Genomic DNA, 21,536 nt, shown 5'->3' on the forward strand with positions numbered 1-21,536 from the left:
GAGCACAGCGAGGTCAGTTTTCTAGCTGTGCTGGGAACCCAGCCTGCTCTCCTCCAATTAGACTTGTGCTGACATGCCGCCCCAGCCCCAGCTTTTTCTTCTCCCCCAGCTCTTTAAGCTCCTTATGAGCTTAGTGAGCAAAGTGATGTGCCCTAAAGTTTTATTGTTTATGAGCATGGAAGTGGGTTGTACAAATATTGAATTCTGAGACTACAAAGTATCAAGTTCAAATGATGGACACATGACATTCTGTATTGTAGATTTGGGGATTCTCACCAAGGCCAATGATATACTGAGACAGCCAACTTTCACAGCTATATTTAACTACAGAGTCCAAAGCTTCCCCTCCCACCTGTTCTGATGTGGTAAACACACGCATGCAAACTTGTGATCTAGCAGGTTCTGCTGAGAAAGGAATGACTTTTCTTACCAAGATTGCTAGGGGCAGGTGCCTAACATAATACACACACACACGCGCACACACACAGTATATCCATTCTAAATCTCATTAGATAAGGTGAAAGGTCATTTAAAGATTTTTTTTATTACAATGTCTGATCTGAAGTGGAGGTATATTTTGGAAAGCATGAACGCATTCGAATGGATACAGGGAAATTACTACAGTAATCAATTTATATATGGAGGTGAAATACAAATGACCAATGGGTCTCAATGAAGATAAATTAGATTTTCTGCTACTGATCTGCCGGTCTAATACATCTGATTATCTGAAATAGCTATTAAAAGGGCTACTTTTACCAATTTTTACAATAATTTAAAAGAATGAAACAAGACCTTTTTCACTTTTAGGTGCAAAGCTTCTACTTAATATTGGGCCCCACAAAGGTCCCCACCTGAGAAAGGGACAGAAATATTCTCTATTCCACATAAAGATTTACCGGATTCTGGGCTCCAAATGACTTTTCTTGTGGCAGACAACATGATGCCCTTTACTACAGGAAAAAGGTAGCCATACATGTGTATCATGTAATAAATCTCCCAGTGTATAGAGAGCAATCAATCATGTTTGTGGACCTTGCCAGACCGGAGTCATAGGAGGCTGAAATTTTCAGATGGCCATTGGTGCATCTAGGCTGATAAAACACAACACAAAGTAGAAATAAAAAGAGAAAAACCTAAATCGGGAGTAAAGGGGAGTTCAACAACATAACAATGAACAGTAATTAGGTGCATGTCATCTTATATAAACATTCCCGGAGCTCCACAGATGACCAAAAACTGATTTTAATCCCCTAAAATAAACAGATTTAGTCACCGATATTGCTCCTCCTAATTACATACAGCCATTTTATTTGGACTCTGTGAACATCTAATGTAATGTTCAATACTTCTTTCTTATCATAGGTCAGGTCTGAATTTGTGTCTGCATTTGCTTTGTTAAGAACAACATCCATATTATATATTTCCTACCATGAGAGTGAGCCATCTGCCAGTGTCCAATATTTGCTCTGTGTCCCTCCATCATTGGCAGAGGAAATGATACAACATCACCAGCAGCGAAGACATCAGGAACACTGGTGCGCATAAACTGAGGTAATAAAGACACTTTTGATTAGAAGCACAATTACACAGATCATAAAAAAGGAGAAAGAAAAGAAAGATAGAGACCTTACTGGAAAGCTACTTAAAACCCTAAGTAGGTATGGCCAAAACCACATATAAAGAGATGTTGGCAGGGTTTTCAGCATCTATTTTTCTGAACGTGTTTGGCCAATAAATTAATGCAGAGTTTGGGTCGGTTATACAAGCTTTAGGTTTTTATACAAGTCAACTGGAATGCAAAATAATTTTGATGCAGCCGAGAAGAGAAAACCTGCAGGGTCAAGACAAGGTCAATAGCAAGTTAAAAAAAACAGTGAAGGATACTTCTTAAGATGCTCCAGAACACAAGCTGAAGGCATTCACCGATAAGACCACTGTAACCACCAAAAAGGTAACCACCAAAAAGCAGAATTTTGACTTACCTGTAAATTGCAAATCTTGAGTTCAGTACAGGACACAATCAAAGTATTCATGGACCCTGGGTTACAGGCTTGTACCATCAGAAGACTGAAAAAGCTTTCAGGGACCTGCCCCAGGGCACCTCCCCTATAATCCTACTCCATTCTGCGAGTCCTCCATTTTGTAGAAAGCAATGCAGAGTAGCCAAAGAATGGAAAGGAGGGTGTGTTGTACTGTACCCAAGGTATAGACTTTACAGACAAGTCAAAATTCCTCTCATCTTAATCGTACAGTACCAAACACAAGCAAAGAATTCATAGACCCTGGGATGTCCCCAAGCATTGAATGAGGTAAATACGTAACAACCATGCAACAGGCCCAACAACAAAAAGGGTAAAAAAAACAACTTCACAGCGCCGCTGCAATAACCTTGCAGCAGAATCTGCAGAAGATTTGACATCCACCTGGTAGAACTTTGAAAGTTAGGCACAGAGGACAAGGTGGTGGCCTTGCACAGTTGGGCTAAAGAGGTCTGGGGAGATTTGTCCCTGGAGTGTAGCTAAACTCATATTTCTTTTCCATCAAGCAATGGTGGACTTGGAAGCACGATGTGAGTCCCTTGTGAGGTCCTAATAACAGGAAACCAGTCTTCCTGATTGAAGTGGATGCTTTTGAAGGAGATTCTTATGGCTCAGTCTATGTCCAAGCAATAAAGAGAAATATCCAACTGATGCTTTGGAGCAAGGCATATGGATGGTAGGACTTGGGCATAAGAAAAACTTATTGAAGATTATCCTGAACTTAGACCAGGGAATTATCAAAGTATAAGAAGCGAGAGGGTCTATGGTCCTGGTCACAAACTGAGGTAGGTATGAAATCTGGAGGCTAGGATGTCTACATCTGGAGCCCCCCATTTCTGACATATCAAATTCAAGATGTGTGGATGGAGTAGTCATTCCCCTTGAATGAGCTTGTGTCTGGGTGAAGTGATCATTCCCTTTGAGAACATTACTAAGCCCACCCTTTCTAGCTGCTGTGCCATTAATAGAAGCCATACAACAGCTTCTATGAATGCATGATCTCTGAATGGAGGGGGGGTGAAGCTATCACCCATCCACCCCCCATTCAGAGACCCCGTGATCCAGAGGAAAGATTAAACTTTCTCCTAAACCAAGAAGAATCTGCACAAGGGGCATACTAAATGTAAGTTTTGTTCTTTGTGCCGATTTTTTTGTTTGTAATTTATGCTAAACTGAGTCTTTAATCCTTTAGCTGACAGAGCAGTTTTTACATTTCTTGCAAGATTGCAAGCCTGAAGATTATGTAAAACCTCCAAAACAATATATATTTTCTGAAAGCAAACACCATAGAAATCCCTTAAAGGTCATCAGTTTAGAGTGGTATCTCCACCTTTGTTAGTGTAAAAACTAAATAGTTCCTTTCTCATAGCCTCCCTGCTACTTCTTTCTCCACTGCACTTATCTTTATTTGCTTTGAATCATCTGCCGACCACGGTTGCTGGTGTACAGATTCATACAATTAAAACCCTTATACACAGCCCTGACAGCTGTGCAATAACTCCCGGTAATTGGTCAGCGTGGTCATGTGACAGCACTAACCAATGAAGGCCTCTTACTTTAGGGATAAAAAGAAAAGACCCTTATACTCTCCTCTAACCAGAGGCACACATCTTGTTGGTCCTGAATGTGCAGGCAAGTCTGCAGAGCCTGGAAAGCATGGGAGGGTGCAGGTTGGGAGGGGTGTTGTCCCTTACCCGGGTATATGGAAGCAATCGGATGGCTGCAAAAGCACCAGATTGCCTCCAACTGACAGCTGGCAGTCGGCTTGTCAGATTTACAGACACACAGCCACTGAGAATGTGTGCAAATCTGTGGCAGGAAAAGGATTAAGACTGGACCGGAGATATACGTGCTAGGGAATCCCTTGCTTGGCGGGACAGAAGCATGGGTAGTTAAGAGAAGGAGCAGGTTTGTTTCAGGTAAACAAGATGTGTTCGTGAGATCTTGAATGAATTTAAAGAAATAGGGATCCGATGTGATAGATATATATTATGTCATTATATCAATGAGAGCTTACATTTTTTTGTTTTTACCTTGTGCTAATATTTTTTAGAATCTATTTTTTCTAACGTATTTGTAATAAAACGAATTTCGTAAAATTATGTAGTGTTCATTTTCTGGTACCGGCAAAGTCCGCTCAAAATGTCCTAATCTTTTAAAACAGATCTTGAATGAAATTGGGGAAACAGGAAAAACCTCAATTGAAAGATACCATGAGGCCTAGAACAGTCATGGAGACATTTTATAGTAGGATGTCTCTTTGACCTGAATTCTTAAGCATGGGCTCTGTTGGGTATTGATACCATGAACAGGTTTGAACAAAAACCTTTGAACATGTCATGAGGGGGTGTTGGCACAACTACTCCCTGGGACAAGATATAATATTTGGTAATTTGGGAGAACAAGTTGGGGAGGGGGTAGAAATTTGAATTCTATTTTGTACCTTTTGAAGCCACCGATTGAACCCACAGGTCTAGGACCCAGGGAAAAACTGTAACACACTCCACTCTTAGGCCCCATGCCCACGGACGTTTTTACAGCCACTTTTCTGAGCGTTTTTTGCAGCTTAAAAACGACTCTCCATGTTATGGCCTCATGCCCACCATATCGTTTTTGAGCTGTAAATGGCTGAGGAGTTTTTAAGCTGCAAAAAAAAAAAAAAAAAACAGGACCAGTGCATTCTGAAGCTCCAGCGTTCGAGCTGTAAAGATGTCAGACGCCAGCAAACGTGATTTAACGAGGCTTAACGCTGTGTTGAGCCTCGTCTGGTTTCTTTCTCTATTCAAAATCAATGGTTCCGTATGGGAGCTCATTGATTTGAATAGAGGTCGCACCAGAAGTCGGATCAAGATGATCTGACTTGCGGGCGACTCGTGTGCAGAGAATCTTGAAGGGGAACCCGAAAAAAAAAAAATTGTGTGAGGTTCTCCCACAGGATGATTTGCGTGAGGGTTCCCCCAGGATCCATACCAGACCCTTATCTGAGCACGTAGCCCGGCAGGTCAGGAATGGGGGCCAAAGCACCTTGCCCCCATGTTGATGAGGACAATGGCCTCTTCCCGACAAACCTGGCCGTTGGTTGTTGGGGATCTGCAGGCGGGGGGGGGCTTATCGGAATCTAGGAGCCCCCTTTAATAAGGGGGCCCCCAGATCCCGGCCCCCCCACCCTATGTGAATGAGTATGGGGTACATCATACCCCTACCCATTCATCTGGTGGAATAAAAATGTCAATAAAAAAACACTACACAGGTTTTTAAAGTAGTTTATTAGGCAGCTCCGGTGGTCTTCTTCCGACTTCTCCGCTCTCCGGGGGCCTTCTTCTGACTTCGGGGGTCTTCTCCGCTCTCTTCTGCTCTCCGCGATCCCCGGTTCTTCTCCCTCTCTCCGGTGCCTTCTTCGGGGCTGGCCGCCGCCATCTTCTTGCAGCTCTTTTACTAGCGGCGGCCAGCCCGGTCTTCCTCGTCACCTTCTGCCTTTTTCCCTCTTCTTTTTCTTCCGATGCTGCCACGACGCTCCCTCCCACTGTAATGCCGGGTGTGCAATGATTTATATATAGGCCTCTTATGACGTCACAGTCTCAGCATGCTCCGGGTGCTGATGACATAATTACCCTGCCCCTTATGTCATCAGCACCCATAGCATGCTGGGACTGTGACTTCATAAGAGGCCTATATTAATCAGCAGAAGAAGAGAGCAGAGAAGACCCCCGAAGTCAGAAGAAGACCCCCGGAGAGTGGAGAAGTCAGAAGAAGACCCCCGGAGCTGCCTAATAAACTACTTTAAAAACCTGTGTAGTGTTTTTTTATTGACATTTTAATTCCACCAGGTGAATGGGTAGGGGTACGATGTACCCCATACTCATTCACATATGGTGGGGGGCCAGGATCTGGGGGCCCTCTTATTAAAGGGGGCTCCCAGATTACGATAAGCCCCCCGCCCACAGACCACGACAACCAACAGCCAGGGTTGTCGGGAAGAGGCCCTTGTTCTCATCAACATGGGTGCAAGGTGCTTTGCCCCCATGTTGAGGGCACCAACCCCCCCATGTTGAGGGCATGTGGCCTGGTACGGTGTAGAAGGGGGGGCGCTCGCACCCCTTCCTGACCTGCCGGGCTGCATGCTCGGATAAGGGTCTGGTATGGATCCTGGGGGAACCCCCACGCCGTTTTTTCCGGTGTTGGGGATTCCCCTCAAGATCCATACCAGATCGAAGGGCCTGGTATCATGCGGTGGGGGAACCTCACGCAATTTTTTTTTTAATTTTCGCAGGGGTTCCCCTTCAAGATTCTCTGCACATGAGTCGCCCCGCAAGTCGGGTCATCTTGAACCGACTGCTGGTGCGACCGCTATTCAAATCAATGGGCTTCCACTGATTTTGAATAGAGAAAGAAAAACGCGGCTGTAAGCTAGCGCGGCGAAACGTGCATTGAATTCAATGCAAAACGCGAAAAAAATCGTCTAGAATGAGCCAATCGTCAGATTGTTAATTCTAAGTTTATGAATAGGGAATATCTTTATAGATTTTGCTTGAAATTTCTTTAGCAGTGGTTTCCTAGCAGATATTCTACCATGAAGGCCTGATTCACACAGTCTCCTCTTAACAGTTCTAGAGATGCGTCTGCTGCAAAAGGTGGCTACTTTGAAGAACCTAGAATATGAAATATATTTTCAGTTGTTTCACACTTTTTTGTTATGTATAATTCCACATGTGTTAATTCATAGTTTTGATGCCTTCAGTGTGAATCTTCAATTTTCATAGTCATGAAAATAAAGAAAACTCTTTGAATGAGAAGGTGTGTCCAAACTTTTGGTCTGTACTGTATATTTTTGGAAACATTCACACATTTCAATTTTATGTAATGCTTATTTTTTTGGACATTTTGGTATATTGCTTTTTTGAGATTGTTACAGTATATATACAGGATTTTATTTATGCACGTTTGTATAAATAGTGCTAGATTTTTTTGTGTGCTCTGCTCTATGCACACTAGAAGTCCCTAGTCCATTTTGGAAGCAAGCAAGAGAGGCTGGCTACCTTCCTACATATAGCTAGATCATGGAGAAAAACTCTAGCTACCATTTAATAGGAAGTTAGATCACCATGGCAAAAAAACATATTTTGGAGATTTGGAGGGGGCTCAGAGCAACAGAAGGTAGTTTTCAAGCTAAAAACAAACTTGGGAGAAAAAAGTTTATATATATATATATATATATATATATATATATATATATATATATATATATATATATATATATATATTATTTTTAAACCAGAGTTCAGCATTACATTAAGCTACAACAGTCATTATATGCAATAATGAGCATTATAATCAGTAAATGGAGCTCAATATTATCTTCTGGATACTTACCTTTTTTGCTAGATGCCACAACCCTCTCTAGTGCTGACTCATTTCTTATATCATATAGAGCTCAATATGAAATGATGCACTTAGCAAAATTCATATACAAGATCTGAACAATGACAATAGTTGGACAATCTAAAAGTTGACAATAGTATGAACAGGTACCTGGTCTACATAGACTGCTCCTCTAGAGTCCACTGCAATTCTGCTTCCTTTCAGGAAATTTGTCACAGGGACTACTCCTAAATTTTCAAAATAATAATAAAAATATGTTAGTACATGAACAACAATTATGAACTGAGCATGGTAAAGAAACAGTAAACAATATTACATTGAATAATTTGCTTTTATTATCGGTCTTGAGTTGGTTGCTATTCACACCTTTAGTAATGGATGATCTTAATATTCTCTTTTAAAAACTGAACACTGCCAGTCATTAAGCCACGTTAATTTTAACCTGTAATTCATTTTTAGATGAAAGGTCCTGTCCCGACAGCATGCTCAACAAGATACTTGTTACTACCAGAAAAGTATTTTGTATTTCCCGAATGTAGGTTTACGTTACTAGAGCTGACCACTCTGACCACGGTGGTCGGGGCTCAGCAGCCCTGATTTTCGTGGTCAGTACAGAGAGGGGGATACAGGAAGTGGCAAGTTAAGGGAGGTTTTTTTTTTTTTTACAGTTTGGAGGGGGCAGATTACACAGCACAAGCACTGGCAGTGTTTTTTTTAAATTAGACTTAACAAACACTAACTTTCAACATTTCCTGACAGAGTTCCTACCACCTTCTGCACTTTTTTATGGGCCAGTCCCTATAATAAGTGGCCTCATAAGGTCATTAGGAAGGTACAAGGGAAGATGGGCTATTCTTTAAATCCATCATTGACGGATGGAGCAAGCAGATTGAAGAGGTGTGGAATTTAGCAATCCCGAGGCACCTAAAGCAGATCTTGCACTACAATGACCCCCTTCCCCATCCTCTCCTTACAACATTTAATCACAGAAAAATACCCTTCTCCCAAGCTCCCAGCAGGCTCACCTAGGCGAAGGTGAGGTTAGTGGGTTTTCTTGCTGGATCCTGAGAAATTGGAGGGTACAAAATCCTGCAATAACATGCTCCATACAGCATTTTTTTTTTTTTTTTTAATGAGAACTAGAGTCCTGAACTTCCATGAGATTCCTCTGTGAAGCACAGCGACATCAGAAATTGAAAGTGTACCTTAAACCTGGGAGTACGGAGTGAGGAGAGTATTTTTCAAGCATTTTCCTCCAATGTGGGTGTGTGTTATAAGGGGGCTCAAATTTTCAAATCCTGAGCTACTAGCCAGGCCTTAAGGGTTACTCGCCACCAGTAGCCCCAACTGATCCCTACCCTACACCGCCCCTAATCCCCCCCCCCCCAAACACGCCCTCATAAATTATCTCATGAAATGACACTTAAATGTTTTATGTAGAATTAAAGGGGTTGTAAAGGAATTTTTTATTTTTTTTCATAATAAGCATCCTTTACCTGCAGACATTCCTCTTTTCACTTCCTCATTGTTCGTTTTTGCTCAGAAGTTTCTCTATTTCTTCTCTGTTCTGTTCACTTCCTGCTTGTCTGATTGTTACTCACCACTGTGAAGGGAGGCTTTACTGCGGTGGTCAGTGACGTGCTCACCCCCTCCTGGGAACTACATCTGTGTGGCAGGACGCTCTCTACGTGTTAGAGACTTCAAGGAGGTGTGAATTACTGGGCGTGCCACAATGCATACTGGGAAATGTAGTTCTTACATGAACGAGCGCCGCAAACCAGGAAGTGAACAGAAACTAGAACGCCGGAGGTAATATAGATGAAGGAATTAAATAGGTATTTACTCGTTTTTTAACAGAATCATTACACTATTCTGTCGGTCTACCTTGCAGACATTAATTTTAGGCAGAACATTTTTTTCCTTTACAACTCCTTTAAGTTACAAAAATAAATATTAACAACTTTATGATGCAGCCTCCCCTGTGCCCACCATTGCAGCCTCCCCTGTGCCCACCATTGCAGCCTCACCTGTCCCCACTATTGCAGCCTCACCTCACCTATGCCCTCCATTACAGATTCAGCTTACCTGTGCCCACATTGCAGATTCAGCTCACCTGTGCCCACATTGCAGCCTTGGTTCACCTGTGCAAGAGGATCACCACAAGGAAGAGAGCATGCAGCAAGAGAAAAACTCACGGCATTACAGAGAGGATAGCCCATTGTTACAGCTGAGTTTACATTACAATTGCATTACAATTGCCTCCACTCGGCTCGTGGTAACACACAGCCCGGCCTCCTGACCCCACGCCTGTGATAGACAGAACATGTCCCAGCATTGGACTGGCATCCTATCACAGGCGCGGGGTCAAGCAGTGGGGCTGTGTGTAACCACGAGAGGAGCGGAGGCAATTTTAATGTAAACTCAGCTGTAACAGCAGGCTATCCGCTCTGTAATCCCGCGGCTTTTCTCTTGCTGCATGCTCTCTTCCCGATCAATGGGAGAACGGCTCCTGATCAACCCTGCATGCCTGCTGTACTTGCCCCCCCCAGGCAGCCCAGCTCCTCGCCAGAAATAATTTTCCACTCACAAAATGCGAGTAGGCGAGTGGAAAATTTGAGGGCTGGTTATAATATATCTGTACTAAGGGGTTTTATTAGAGGGTGGTGGGCAGCCACATACATGGACTTTGAATATTAGCACAAGGTCTAGATAAAAGTATTTTTATGCATGGATAAGTATACTTAAGCCTGAAAATGTACATTTGAAGTTTTTTTTATTATCCTTTGCTTCGATTCCTGAAACTTCTACATACTTATATAGGATTTTTTTAATATTTTATTGTATACATAGATTTTCTTCCCACCCTATTTTTATTTACTTACAATGTACATTACTGGATAAACTACAGGCTTATACAAACCTATTCCAGCAAGCACAACATCAGCAGGAAGAACAGTTCCATTTCTCAGACGTACCTCCTTAACCTATAAAGACAGAATAGACTGTCAAGTTTATTGATGTTCCACTGATGTCTTAACTGCTAATTAAGCTTTGCTGAAATGTGCAATACTAAAACTGTAAAAAGGACAACACACAATGGTAACTAAATTTGTTTGCAACCAAACTATATGGACACAGGACCTAGAAAACTGTGTGGACCTAGAAACTAAAAACTGCAAACATGTAAGTGAAGAGTACCTCAAGACAGAAGACATTTAATATCTTTACTGCCCTATAAACTGCATAAATGAACTATTTACATAGCATAACTCTCCCTTTACGGCCGGTTCACACCGGAACATGGTGCGTGAAAGTCACATTCCACGCACATTTCCCGCACCGTGAGCAAACAAACTGCTTTTCACACTTGTGCAACTTGTCCTGCGACTTGGGACTGCAACGTTGCATGAAAAGTCGTACCCCATGACTAGCAATGAGTACCATTAATATCTGTGCGACTTCAAGTTGCACCAACTTCAAAGTAGTGTCTGTACTACTTTGGTCCGACTGATGCGAGTTGAGGTCCATAGACCTCAAGTCTACACAAGTATTCCCTGAAATCACATCAAAATCTCATTGAAGTTGCGGTAGTGTGAAAGAGGCCTTAAATGAATGGGCTGCAAAATTGCACATCACAGGAACATGCAGGAATCCCAGTGTCAAATGGCCCTTACTGATTACTGGCTGGCATTTCTGTCAATCACATCTCTGCAATAAACCTTGGATACCTGGTACAAAAGAGCATCCTTAATTCTATACAGGATTATTATTATTATAATAATAATAATAATAATAATAATAATAACAACAACAACAATACACTTCTATGTTAAAATACTGTATATAACTATAGGTTCTGGCAGAGGTGGCAGGAAATTAGTGCAGTAGGTGGATGGGTGTGGTCTCTACAAAACATATTTTTGGACACTTCTAGAAAAAAAAAAATCACTAAATTGCCTTTAATCTCAGCAATTCCATTAACTATTTACTAATAGGTTACCAACAAAATGTAACCCAGACTTCAGCAACGAATTACGCTGGCCATGGATGGATCGAAATTCAGCCTGTTCAACAGGGATGTCTGTTCCTAATAAAGAGGCGCAGACTTAGGGATCAACTCCTCTTGAATGGGAACAATAGTGCAGCAGGGAGGATATCCCCATCAACTTTGAATTTGTTGATATTTTTTAAGATCAGTTGGCTGGCAGAAAACAAAAAAAACAAAAAGAAGAAACGTTGGCCCAGATTCACAGAGAGCAAGGCGCACATTACGCCGCCGTAGAGCACACACCGTACGCCACGCCAACGTAGCGCGGAGAGGCTAACATTGCATTCAGCAGGCCAGTGCTCCCAACGCTGCGCCATCGTGGCGTAGGTTTCGAAGGCGCACGCCGGCGTAGGTGGAAGTGGGTGTGACCCCATGCAAATGATGGGCCAAGCGCCAGACAGGTACGTATCACGAACTGCGTATGCGCCGTGACGTGGACGCATACACAGCACCCCCTGCGCCTGCTCACAACCACGCTGACACAACTGCCTAAGCTACGTCGGATCACCGCGTACACCGTGAACATAACGTACTCCCAGCCAAACACACGTCCAACGCACAATACGCCGGCTTGTATTCCCTGGTGCAGACCTGTGCATGTCTGTTGCCAGGTTGCACCTAATTTATGAGGAATAACTTAACGCCGGACGTACAACTTACGCGCATCGCGCGTAGCATGCGCCGGGCACACGCACGTTCGTGAATCGGCGTATTTACCTCATTTGCATGTTTGAATGGTTAATCAATGGGAGCAGCACCATGCGCCCAGCCCATATGTGCGCCCACCCTACGCCGGCATGTGCAAGCTACGTCGGCGGGGTGTAGCCTGTTTTTAGGCACATGTTGGTTCGTGGGTCTGCCGCGCACATACGCCGGCGCATATTGGCACTTATGTCGGCGTAACGTGTTATACGTCGGCGTAAGTGCTTTGTGAATCTGGGCCAATATCTATGACCAGCTTTACTGTACATGGTACTCCAGGTTTCCCTAGTCAAGAAGATTCTGTGCACACTGCGTACTATTCTGTCCTCTCCTGCATACAATATTAATAGCTAACATCACACTTACAATGCATTACCATTGATCCATTTCTGGATTTTTATTTGCCACTGGCATTGTTTGAGAAGGGGGAAAATAAACAAATTTAACATCTAATGATTTCCATCTTAAACTAGCACAGTCATTACAAAATAGGCACAAACTATGCAATATTCAAATGTCTCTTTATCTGATGGTTTTAATAAACGTTAATTTAGACAAAAATGGAGATAAACCTGTCCATTCTCGCCATGTAACTCTCTGGCTTCTGTCCTCATGTAGAAATTGACCCCGTGCTCCTGTAAAAGCTGAAATTGAAAATGGAATGCATCAGCATAAAATAATGAAAAAACTTGCATACTAATGTTGCAGAAAAGGGCAAAGCAAAATGAAACCTTGTGTGCCATTATAACTAATACTTTATAAAGTTATGTTCCAGCTTTTAGTCTAGATGGTTATTAGATAATGTTCTATTTTCTATTTTGATCAATTAGGTTACTGCATACCCATTAAAGTAAAGACAAACATTTTCTTGAATAGTTATAAAGATTCTGGGCTATGCAACTAGCCCTTTGGGTTTTCAGGATATTCAGCTACTTTTCTACGTACAGTAAATAAGTATTGATGCGGTCAATAGGTTAGTAAGTGCCTGGGCAATCGCACTGCACAGGGGTGGTTTCCAACAAACTGGGAGGGGATGCACACTGGGTCTAGCTACATTTATAGAGCGTCTTCTACTCTTTAAGGAAAATATGTAAAATAAGGAAAATGTGAATCAGTCCTAAATAGTGCATTACAACAGTGCTGTCATACAAGTGTGTCTATATACAGTATCTCACAAAAGTGAGTACACCCCACACATTTTTGTAAATATTTTATTTAATATGACAACACTCACTTTTGTGAGATACTGTACATATATCATTTATATTGTGACAGTGCTAGGCCCAGCCCTGCCACTGTGTAGTATAGGCAGAAGTCAGAGTATTCCAAGATACAGCTTGAGAGGCTCCGGAGTATTTTTTCCAGAATGGCAAAGACAGGCTTGTTTGTCAGGGTTATCAAGGTTTGGTAATCTGGATCAGGGTCTGGAGCTTGAAGACTTTAAATAGAACTAGATGGGAAGAAGTCTCCAATCCTGTGTCCAGGTCTTACTGGAGTTCTGCAGGCTGTGTGAGTGTGCAGGCATGCACAATCATAAAACAAGGCCTGGCCAAAGTTCAGGGCTCCTGTCAGGAGACAGTTGTGTGCTCCAGCCAGAAGATTGGCATACTCCCATTAGGAAAGGTGATGCACTTGAGAGACTGCTGAGCAAGTCTGGAGGACTGGGAGAGCTGAGGTGATTAGGTGATTCTAGGACTAAGTGATTCATTGACTCTTGGAGAGGGAGAGAGGGGGAAGAGGGAGATCAGGATGCCAGGAGATCCCATACTGGGAGGCCACTGAGTGGGCCTATACAAATTAATTCTGTAACTAAAGGCCAGGAGAGCGGGGAGAGCTGGGTCTGAAGGATCCCGACATATGCCGTGAAGCTGCTAAAGAATGTCAGGTGGGCTGCCAGACTGGAAAATCCTCTCCATAGCCAACTAATTTTGTTAACTTTGCTGTTTTTTTTTTTTTTATAAATTCTTTTTATTAGTTTTTGCACAAAAAAACAGTACAGGCAGGCAACATACCCACCACGACAGTGGCCACGCAGGGCCAACACACACAAAACAGAGGTAAAAAACCATCCCCTGCACAACTCCTTAACCCCCTCCCCCCCCCACCCAATCCCGACCAACACCCTACCCCACAATCCCATCATAAAGGTATTTGTCATAAGTGACATTAAATGCACTCAAGGTAAAGCACTTTGCATAACTGGAATCTCGACACTCAGTCCCAGTGACCTAGGAACTTATCCCACCGTTTCTGAATTGTCAAGCCATGCTTGCCATACTTTATAAAACTTTTTACCACAGCCCCTAGATTTATACGTGGCCTTGTATAAGTGTAATACCGAGTTGATCAGCCCCTTCCAATATGACACTGTGGGAGCGGCAGTTTTCTTCCAATTTAGCAGGATAGCCTTCCTGCCATAGAACAGTCCTATATTCAATAGGGTACGATGTGCCAAGGAGGGAACAACCTCCTCAATCAACCCAAGAAGGCATACCCTAGCTGTTAGGGGGACCGGAACGCTAAGTACTTCTGTTAAACATTCCACCACCTCCGACCAAAAGGTTTGAATGTGAGGACATTTCCAAAAAATGTGTTCTGAATCCGCTGGAGAGAATACACATCTCCAGCACTGACTACTAGTTGAAGGATACACACGGGACAATCTGGCAGGAGTATAATAAATGCGGTGCAGAAATTTGAAATGAATTAGACGGTCCCTGGCTGAGACCAGATGTTTAAAGGGGTGATCCCACATATCCTCCCAGTCCTCCCCCTGAATGCCTGGAATCTCCCTCATCCAACTCCCAGAGGCGTCTTCGTAAACAATGATTTATACACCGTGGATAAGGTTTTGGGCAACTCCTCATTCCCCAGGAGATTCTCCAGTGCGGAAGGAAGGAATTCTACCCTTCTAACCCCGAACTGCGCCCGAAAGGCATGACGCAGCTGCAGGTACCGAAAGAAGAAGGAGTTTGGCAGACCATGCCTCTCCCTCAGCTGATTAAATGAGATAAGCTCACCCTCTCTAGTGATATGCTCCAATAGCTTAACTCCCCCGCAAGCCCAAATCATCGGGTCCGGAAGGGAGCAAAGGTCAGGTAAATTCGGGTTCAGCCACAACGGAGCCGAGGGGGAAACACCCAAATAGGAAGGTGACATCATGGTAGTGGCGGACTCCCATGCTCTAATGGTGGCTTTCATGGAAGTTGTTAAAGGTAAGGAGGATTTTGGTCCTCTATAAAGGGCTAACCGTAGACTTTCATAGGAACCCAATAATGCAGCTTCCAGTACCGTGGCCGTGTCTCCTTCATCAGCCAGCAACCACTGCCTGGCAAACACCATCTGGCCAGCCAGATAGTACTTTTGCCAGTCTGGAAGCGCCAACCCTCCCTGCCCCCATGGCTCCTGAAGAACCTTAATGCTTATTCTAGGTGCCTGCGGCGACCAGATAAACGCCCCAATCAAACCATTCAGCGTGATGAAAAATTTTTTGGGAATCCACATGGGAGAGTGACGCAGGAAATATAATAGTACCGGCAGAAACTTCATTTTAAGCAGACTAACTCTACCGATTAATGAAAGGGGTAATTTTTTCCATGCCTGTATCTTCTGTTTCAAAGACACCACTTGCGGGAGGAGATTCAGCGACATGTAGTCAGATATATTAGCAGTAATTTTTACACCCAGGTAAGTGAGAGAGGAGACCCAAAGTAATGGCAACGTGTCATCCCTCTGCAGCTGGGCCTCCAGGCCCAGAGGAAGGATAGATGACTTGCTCCAGTTCACACGCAGGCCTGAAAAAGAGGCAAACATGTCCAGGATCCGCAGGGCCGCCCGAAGTGACGACCCCGGATCCCGAAGGAACAGGAGCAAATCATCCGCATATAGCGCCACAGATTCCACAATTGAGCCGACCTGAATCCCTCCCACCTCCCCCGATCTCCTGAGTGCCCTGGCAATGGGTTCCATCATCAAGGCAAAGAGGAACGGGGAAAGAGGACACCCCTGTCTTGTGCCCCTACCTATCGTGAAAAACGAGGACACCTTAAAACCCAAACGGACAGCCGTCCGCGGGTTTGCATATAGAAGTCTTATCCATTGGCGGAAACTAGGACCAAAGCCCATTTCCTCCAACACCGCGTGCATGTATTGCCAATCAACTGAATCGAATGCCTTTTCTATGTCAATGGAGACAATTACCTTGGCCGGAAAGTCAGCACTATCCAATTGAATATGCGTGAATAGCCTCCTTAAGTTCGTATCCGTTGACATGCCAGGCATGAAACCCGTTTGATCAATGTCCACTATAGACGATATAACTCTTGCCAATCTCGACGCCAGAACCTTGGTTAGGATTTTTAAATCCATGTTTAATAACGCTATAGGACGATAGGAGGAACAGTCTACTGGATCCTTACCTGGTTTCAGAAGGAGGACCATGCATTGCCAGACTCCATCATGGAGTCTGGCAATGCTCCCCTTTCCCAGCAATGCCGAAAGAGCCGGTTAAGTCTAGGTGCCAATTGCGAACCGTACGTCCTATAGAAGTCCGCCGGGAACCCGTACGGGCCCGGCGCCTTCTGTGGGGGGAAAGCCTGTATCGCCGCCTCGATTTCCAGCACCGAGATAGGCTCCTCCAAAGTCACCGCGTCCGAGTCCGACAGTCGCGGTAGAGCCGTATCCCTCAACAATTCGCCCAAGGCAGCGGAATCGTATGCCGGAATGGGTGAGTATAAGGCCGAGTAGTAACTCACAAACTCCTCCAAAATTTTCTCGGGGTCAGTGATCAGGTCCCCTCCCTTGCTCCTCACCACAGGGACGCTGACCGTTGTTTTACGGTCCGCCGCTAAGTTGGCCAACAGCTTACCATTTTTGTCCCCCTCAGCAAAAATATTTTCCGCCTTTTTCCTAACCTCGGTGTGAGCCAAATTTGAAAAATGCAGGGTGAGTGAGCGCCTAGCCTCTAGTAGGGAAACATAAGAGGCCTCCGAGGGAGAGTCTGCATGTGTTTTAGCACTCTCCCGCTCTTTGGCCATCAGAGTTTCCCCCTCCTGGTTATGGTCCTTCCTGGCAGATTTTATGGCCGAGATACATTCACCCCTCGTCACCGCCTTGAAAGCATCCCAAACCACTGAGGGTTCAGCCGAATCCTCATTGGTCGCCCAATAGGTAGATATAGCCTTTTGTAAGTGTTCTGTTACCTGGTCCTCCGCTAACCATCCCGGGGACAGTCTCCAACCCCCCCGTACGCCACCCTCCGGGAAAGCCAGAGTGGCCAGAAGTGGGTTATGGTCCGAGGGGCCCCCTGACAAATATTCCATTGCATACACGTGTTGTAGGATAGAGCAATTGCCAAACGCCAGATCAATCCTAGCAGAGGATCTGTGGGTGGTGGATAGATGAGAGTATGAGGTGACACCAGGGTGTTTCCATCTCCACAACTCCGTCAGACCCGCCATCGACACCCAGGAACTGAGATCCCCCGAGGCCGGCCTAGCAGCATTGGAGGAGTCCAGAACCGAGTCTATAATAGCGTTGTAGTCCCCCATAATAATCATCGGAAGGTGTAGGTGTGGGGCCAATGTTACCAATAGGTCATACAATAATTTCACCTGGAAAGGTGGGGGCAAGTACACATTAACTAACAGGAGTTTATGCGCGGATACTTCTAAGAGGATTGCCACATATCGGCCCCCAGGGTCTGTAAAGACCTGGTGGATTACACAGGAGAGGGCCTTGCTGATCAATATAGAAACCCCCCTTGAATATGTGGAGTAAGTGGAGTGGACCGCCCTCTGCACCCATTGCCTCCGTAAGGCCAAAATTTTACTCCCCTCCAGATGGGTCTCCTGAAGGAGGACGATATGTGGCTTGACCTGCTTGAGGTATTGGAACATGGCCGCCCTCTTAAATTTATTGTTTAAACCCCTGACATTCCAGGACAAAATCTTAACACGACTATCCATGACCATCATTAAGAACAAAATAGAAAAAGCTCAGTAGCGAGGCAGTCATGCAAAGGTAGACAAGCAAAAACATCCTACATGAGATCATAAAAGCATCTAAGTTCCAAGGTGCATTGTGAGAGTAGTCCCCGTGGTGTTGGTCAAACATCCCTCCCCCCCCCTGCTGTTATACCAGAACCCCCAACTAACAAACAAAAAAAGAAAAAAACAAACAGTCCGGTATGCAGCTTGAACCCTGTAACAGACAAACCTGGAAGAGTTCCACCTTCCGTGATTATAGTTCGGCAGTTAAAGATAGATAAAATCCACGTCTGTCACCAGAGCTCCATTGGCTAAACTAAAAAAAAAGGAATTTGCAACCGACCGACCTTGAAACAGGAGATTGGTCACTGCAATTACAGCACCTTGCAGAATGGAGTGTGGGGTTTTTTATCATGTAACTTGCACCACAGCCCCACAGGGACCCAGTCTTATCAACTGACATATTAATGTGTCCCAATGGAAAAACTGGGAAAACAACCCCCAATGGGAACAGTCAGAGGAGCCGTGTGGCAGCAGCAAAAGATAAACATAAGAGGGAAAAAAAAAAAAAAAACATAAACGGAGCACAAACCAGACGAGGAACCAACAGATCCAGGCGATTTTGGAAGCCTCATGGAAGAAGGTCCTCACGGCATCCGGTCCAGCCATTCACCGGCATCCTGCGGACGTTCAAAGAACTTCACCGATCCCTTGTACTGTACCCGAAGACGACTGGGGTAAAGCATGCTGTACTTTAGATCTTTATCTCTGAGCCGCCGTTTCACATCCGTGAAGGAGCGACGCCTCTTCTGCGTCTCCGCCGAGAAATCAGGGAACAGCATTATGCGGGTGTTGTCAAATTTCAGCTCCTTTTGGTGTCGCGCCTCCGCCAGTAGCATGTCCCTGTCCCTGTAGTTAAGGAACCGGACCAGAAACGGACGCGGAGGGGCTCCCGGAGGCCTGGCAGCAGTGGGTACCCTATGTGCCCTCTCCACAACATAGGTTGGGGGACGATCATTTAGGCCCAGGAGCTCCACGAAGAACCGCTCCGCAAAAGTGGCAGTGTCTCTTCCCTCGGCCCCCTCCGGTAACCCCACCACTCTTACATTATTCCTGCGTTGGCGGTCTTCGGCGTCATCTGCCCTATGTTGTAGGGACCTGACCATATCCTGCAGCTCTGCAAGTTGTGAATCATGGGCATGAGAGACATCCTCGACCCCCGAGATGCGGTCCTCAGCTGTAGTCAGCCTGCCCCTGATCTTCTCTAGGTCGTGACGGATGAGGTTATATTCCGTCGCAAGGCTATCTATGCGGCCCATCAGCTCAGTCTTTGAAGCCGCTATGGCCTCCAGGATTGGCCCAGTTATGGCTGCCGTGTCCACCTCGATCTCCTGAGGCAAGGGAGAGGAAGCCACAGGGATCCCCGGAAGAGCGCCTTGCTGCGTCGCCATCTGAACGGGGACAAATTTGGCGCGCGTTACGGAGGAGCTGGGAGACAAGATGGCGTGGGCGGAGCTAGTCGCCATGCTGCCTTGCGAGCGGAGCTGCCGCTGCTCCATCGGAGGTTGTAAACTCCGCTTCCCCTGCTTTTTAGAGGACGATGAGGGCATCTGCTTGATCCTTGGTAGTTCCCCCAGCCAAACGCCGCCACCACGATGCGGACCGGTCGATCTAGCCGCCACAATCAGGATAATTTACCGGAGGAAAGCCGGAGCTCTGAGAAGACAGGTCTTGCCGCGATCACATCCGGCCACGCCCCCCGTTAACTTTGCTGTTTAATAAAAGTGGGCAACCCCATAACCACAGTTCAGACTGGTATTGGTTAAAACACATCTAACACAGAGCTAAACGATAATAGATAGATAGGATAGAGTTGTATGAATGCTTTAATCCTGCAAAGGAATTTGGGAGTTAGAACCCCTAACAGTTTTTTTTATTGCCTTCATCTTCTTTGCAGGAACCTTCTCTCTTTCCTATCTGTGCTGACGAATGTCATTAGGATCTGAAGTCCAGGGAAAGCTCACCCACAGGGAGAAAGATGCAAGAGAAATTTGACAACTCTTCCCTACAGTCCTGTAACTTTTACACTACTTCTGAAATTGTGTCTCTAACCCCATGCTCTGCCCTTTTAATAGTAATAATCTGATTGTTATTGTAGGACTATAGTATTCGGTCTGCTTCGATTGCATGTCCACTTATTTTCCAAAAGGCTGCAGAATCTGAATCCTGATTATCTTACATAATATTTTTTTTTACTTTTCTAGGTGACATTGGCCCTTTAAAGCACTCAAGGAAACTAGATCAAGTAAAATGTTGATTTAATTAGAAGCAGAATTTTCATGCATGTCAAATATGAGGGAGACTCCCTGGATTTCCTGTTACTGGCCAAGTTCTCTCTCTTTCAGAGCTGAAATGTTTAACAGATCAGTCCCATACACTGTTTATTATTGAAGCTCTCCAACAGGTCACTGAGGATAGAGCAGTACTGCCTATAAAACTCTGGATGAAGAAGAGGGCTCAAACAGGGGCAGCTGCTTATCAAAAAGAACCAGTCACAACAGGGATACAAAAATCATATTAAAGATTTGCATTTGTTTCCGTATTTAGCTTCACTTTTTAGCAGTTTAAATCTTCAGGGAGTTGGAGGTACGGTGATGTCTGACAGTTTCTGCCATGTCAACTATCTAAACCCCGTATGTTCCTACGTACATTTTGGGGTTGAAAGAGTCCCATTGTCAGTAAAATGTACACTATGGGGTTCTATTACATGATACTGTCATGCACACTACGAATCTGGGGGACAATGTGTGAAGGCAAGCAGGTTAAAGAGGTTGTAAAGGTTTGTTTTTTATTTTCTAAATAGGTTCCTTTAAGCTAGTGCATGGTTGGTTTACTTACCCTTTCCTTCGATTTCCCTTCTAAATGTTTTATTTATTTGTCTAAATTTTTCACTTCCTGTTCCTCTTCAGTAAGCAGGTTTAAGGATAGTTAGGAATAGCTCACTTACCATTTCCTTCAATTTCCCTTCTAAATGTTTTTTCCTTTGTCCGCATTTCTCACTTCCCGTTCCTCCTCACCACAGCGTCTCCTCGCAGAGATGTAGTCCCAAGGGAGGGGGCGAGCACGCTGACTAACCCCCAGTCAGAACGGCTCGGATTATGGGGGCAAGCTTACTGAGGAGGAACGGGAAGTGGTAAATTCAGACAAAGAAAAAAAAGATTTAGAAGGGAAAATCGAAGAAAAAAGGTAAGTGAACCAACAATGCACTAGCTTAACCACTTAAGCCCCGGACCATATTGCTAGTCAAAAGACCAGAGCACTTTTTGCGATTCGGCACTGCGTTGCTTTAACAGACAATTGCATGGTCGTGCGACGTGG

General features: G+C 44.6%; 1 protein-coding gene across 2 annotated transcripts in view; it reads right to left on the reverse strand.

Moving 5' to 3' along the window:
• The window catches only part of LOC120927600 (apoptosis-inducing factor 3-like), a 150,771-nt gene that overhangs the window by 39,420 nt on the left and 89,815 nt on the right, over positions 1–21,536 (reverse strand). For both annotated transcript variants that reach the window (XM_040338380.1, XM_040338381.1), the window contains exons 12-15: positions 12,744–12,815; positions 10,342–10,405; positions 7,572–7,648; positions 1,432–1,549 (exon numbers count right to left, since the gene is read on the reverse strand). In XM_040338380.1, the coding sequence (XP_040194314.1) occupies positions 1,432–1,549; positions 7,572–7,648; positions 10,342–10,405; positions 12,744–12,815 (331 nt within the window). The remainder of the gene's footprint in view (positions 1–1,431; positions 1,550–7,571; positions 7,649–10,341; positions 10,406–12,743; positions 12,816–21,536) is intronic.

The sequence above is a fragment of the Rana temporaria genome, chromosome 2 (assembly GCF_905171775.1).
Source record: "Rana temporaria chromosome 2, aRanTem1.1, whole genome shotgun sequence".
Classification (NCBI taxonomy): domain Eukaryota; kingdom Metazoa; phylum Chordata; class Amphibia; order Anura; family Ranidae; genus Rana; species Rana temporaria.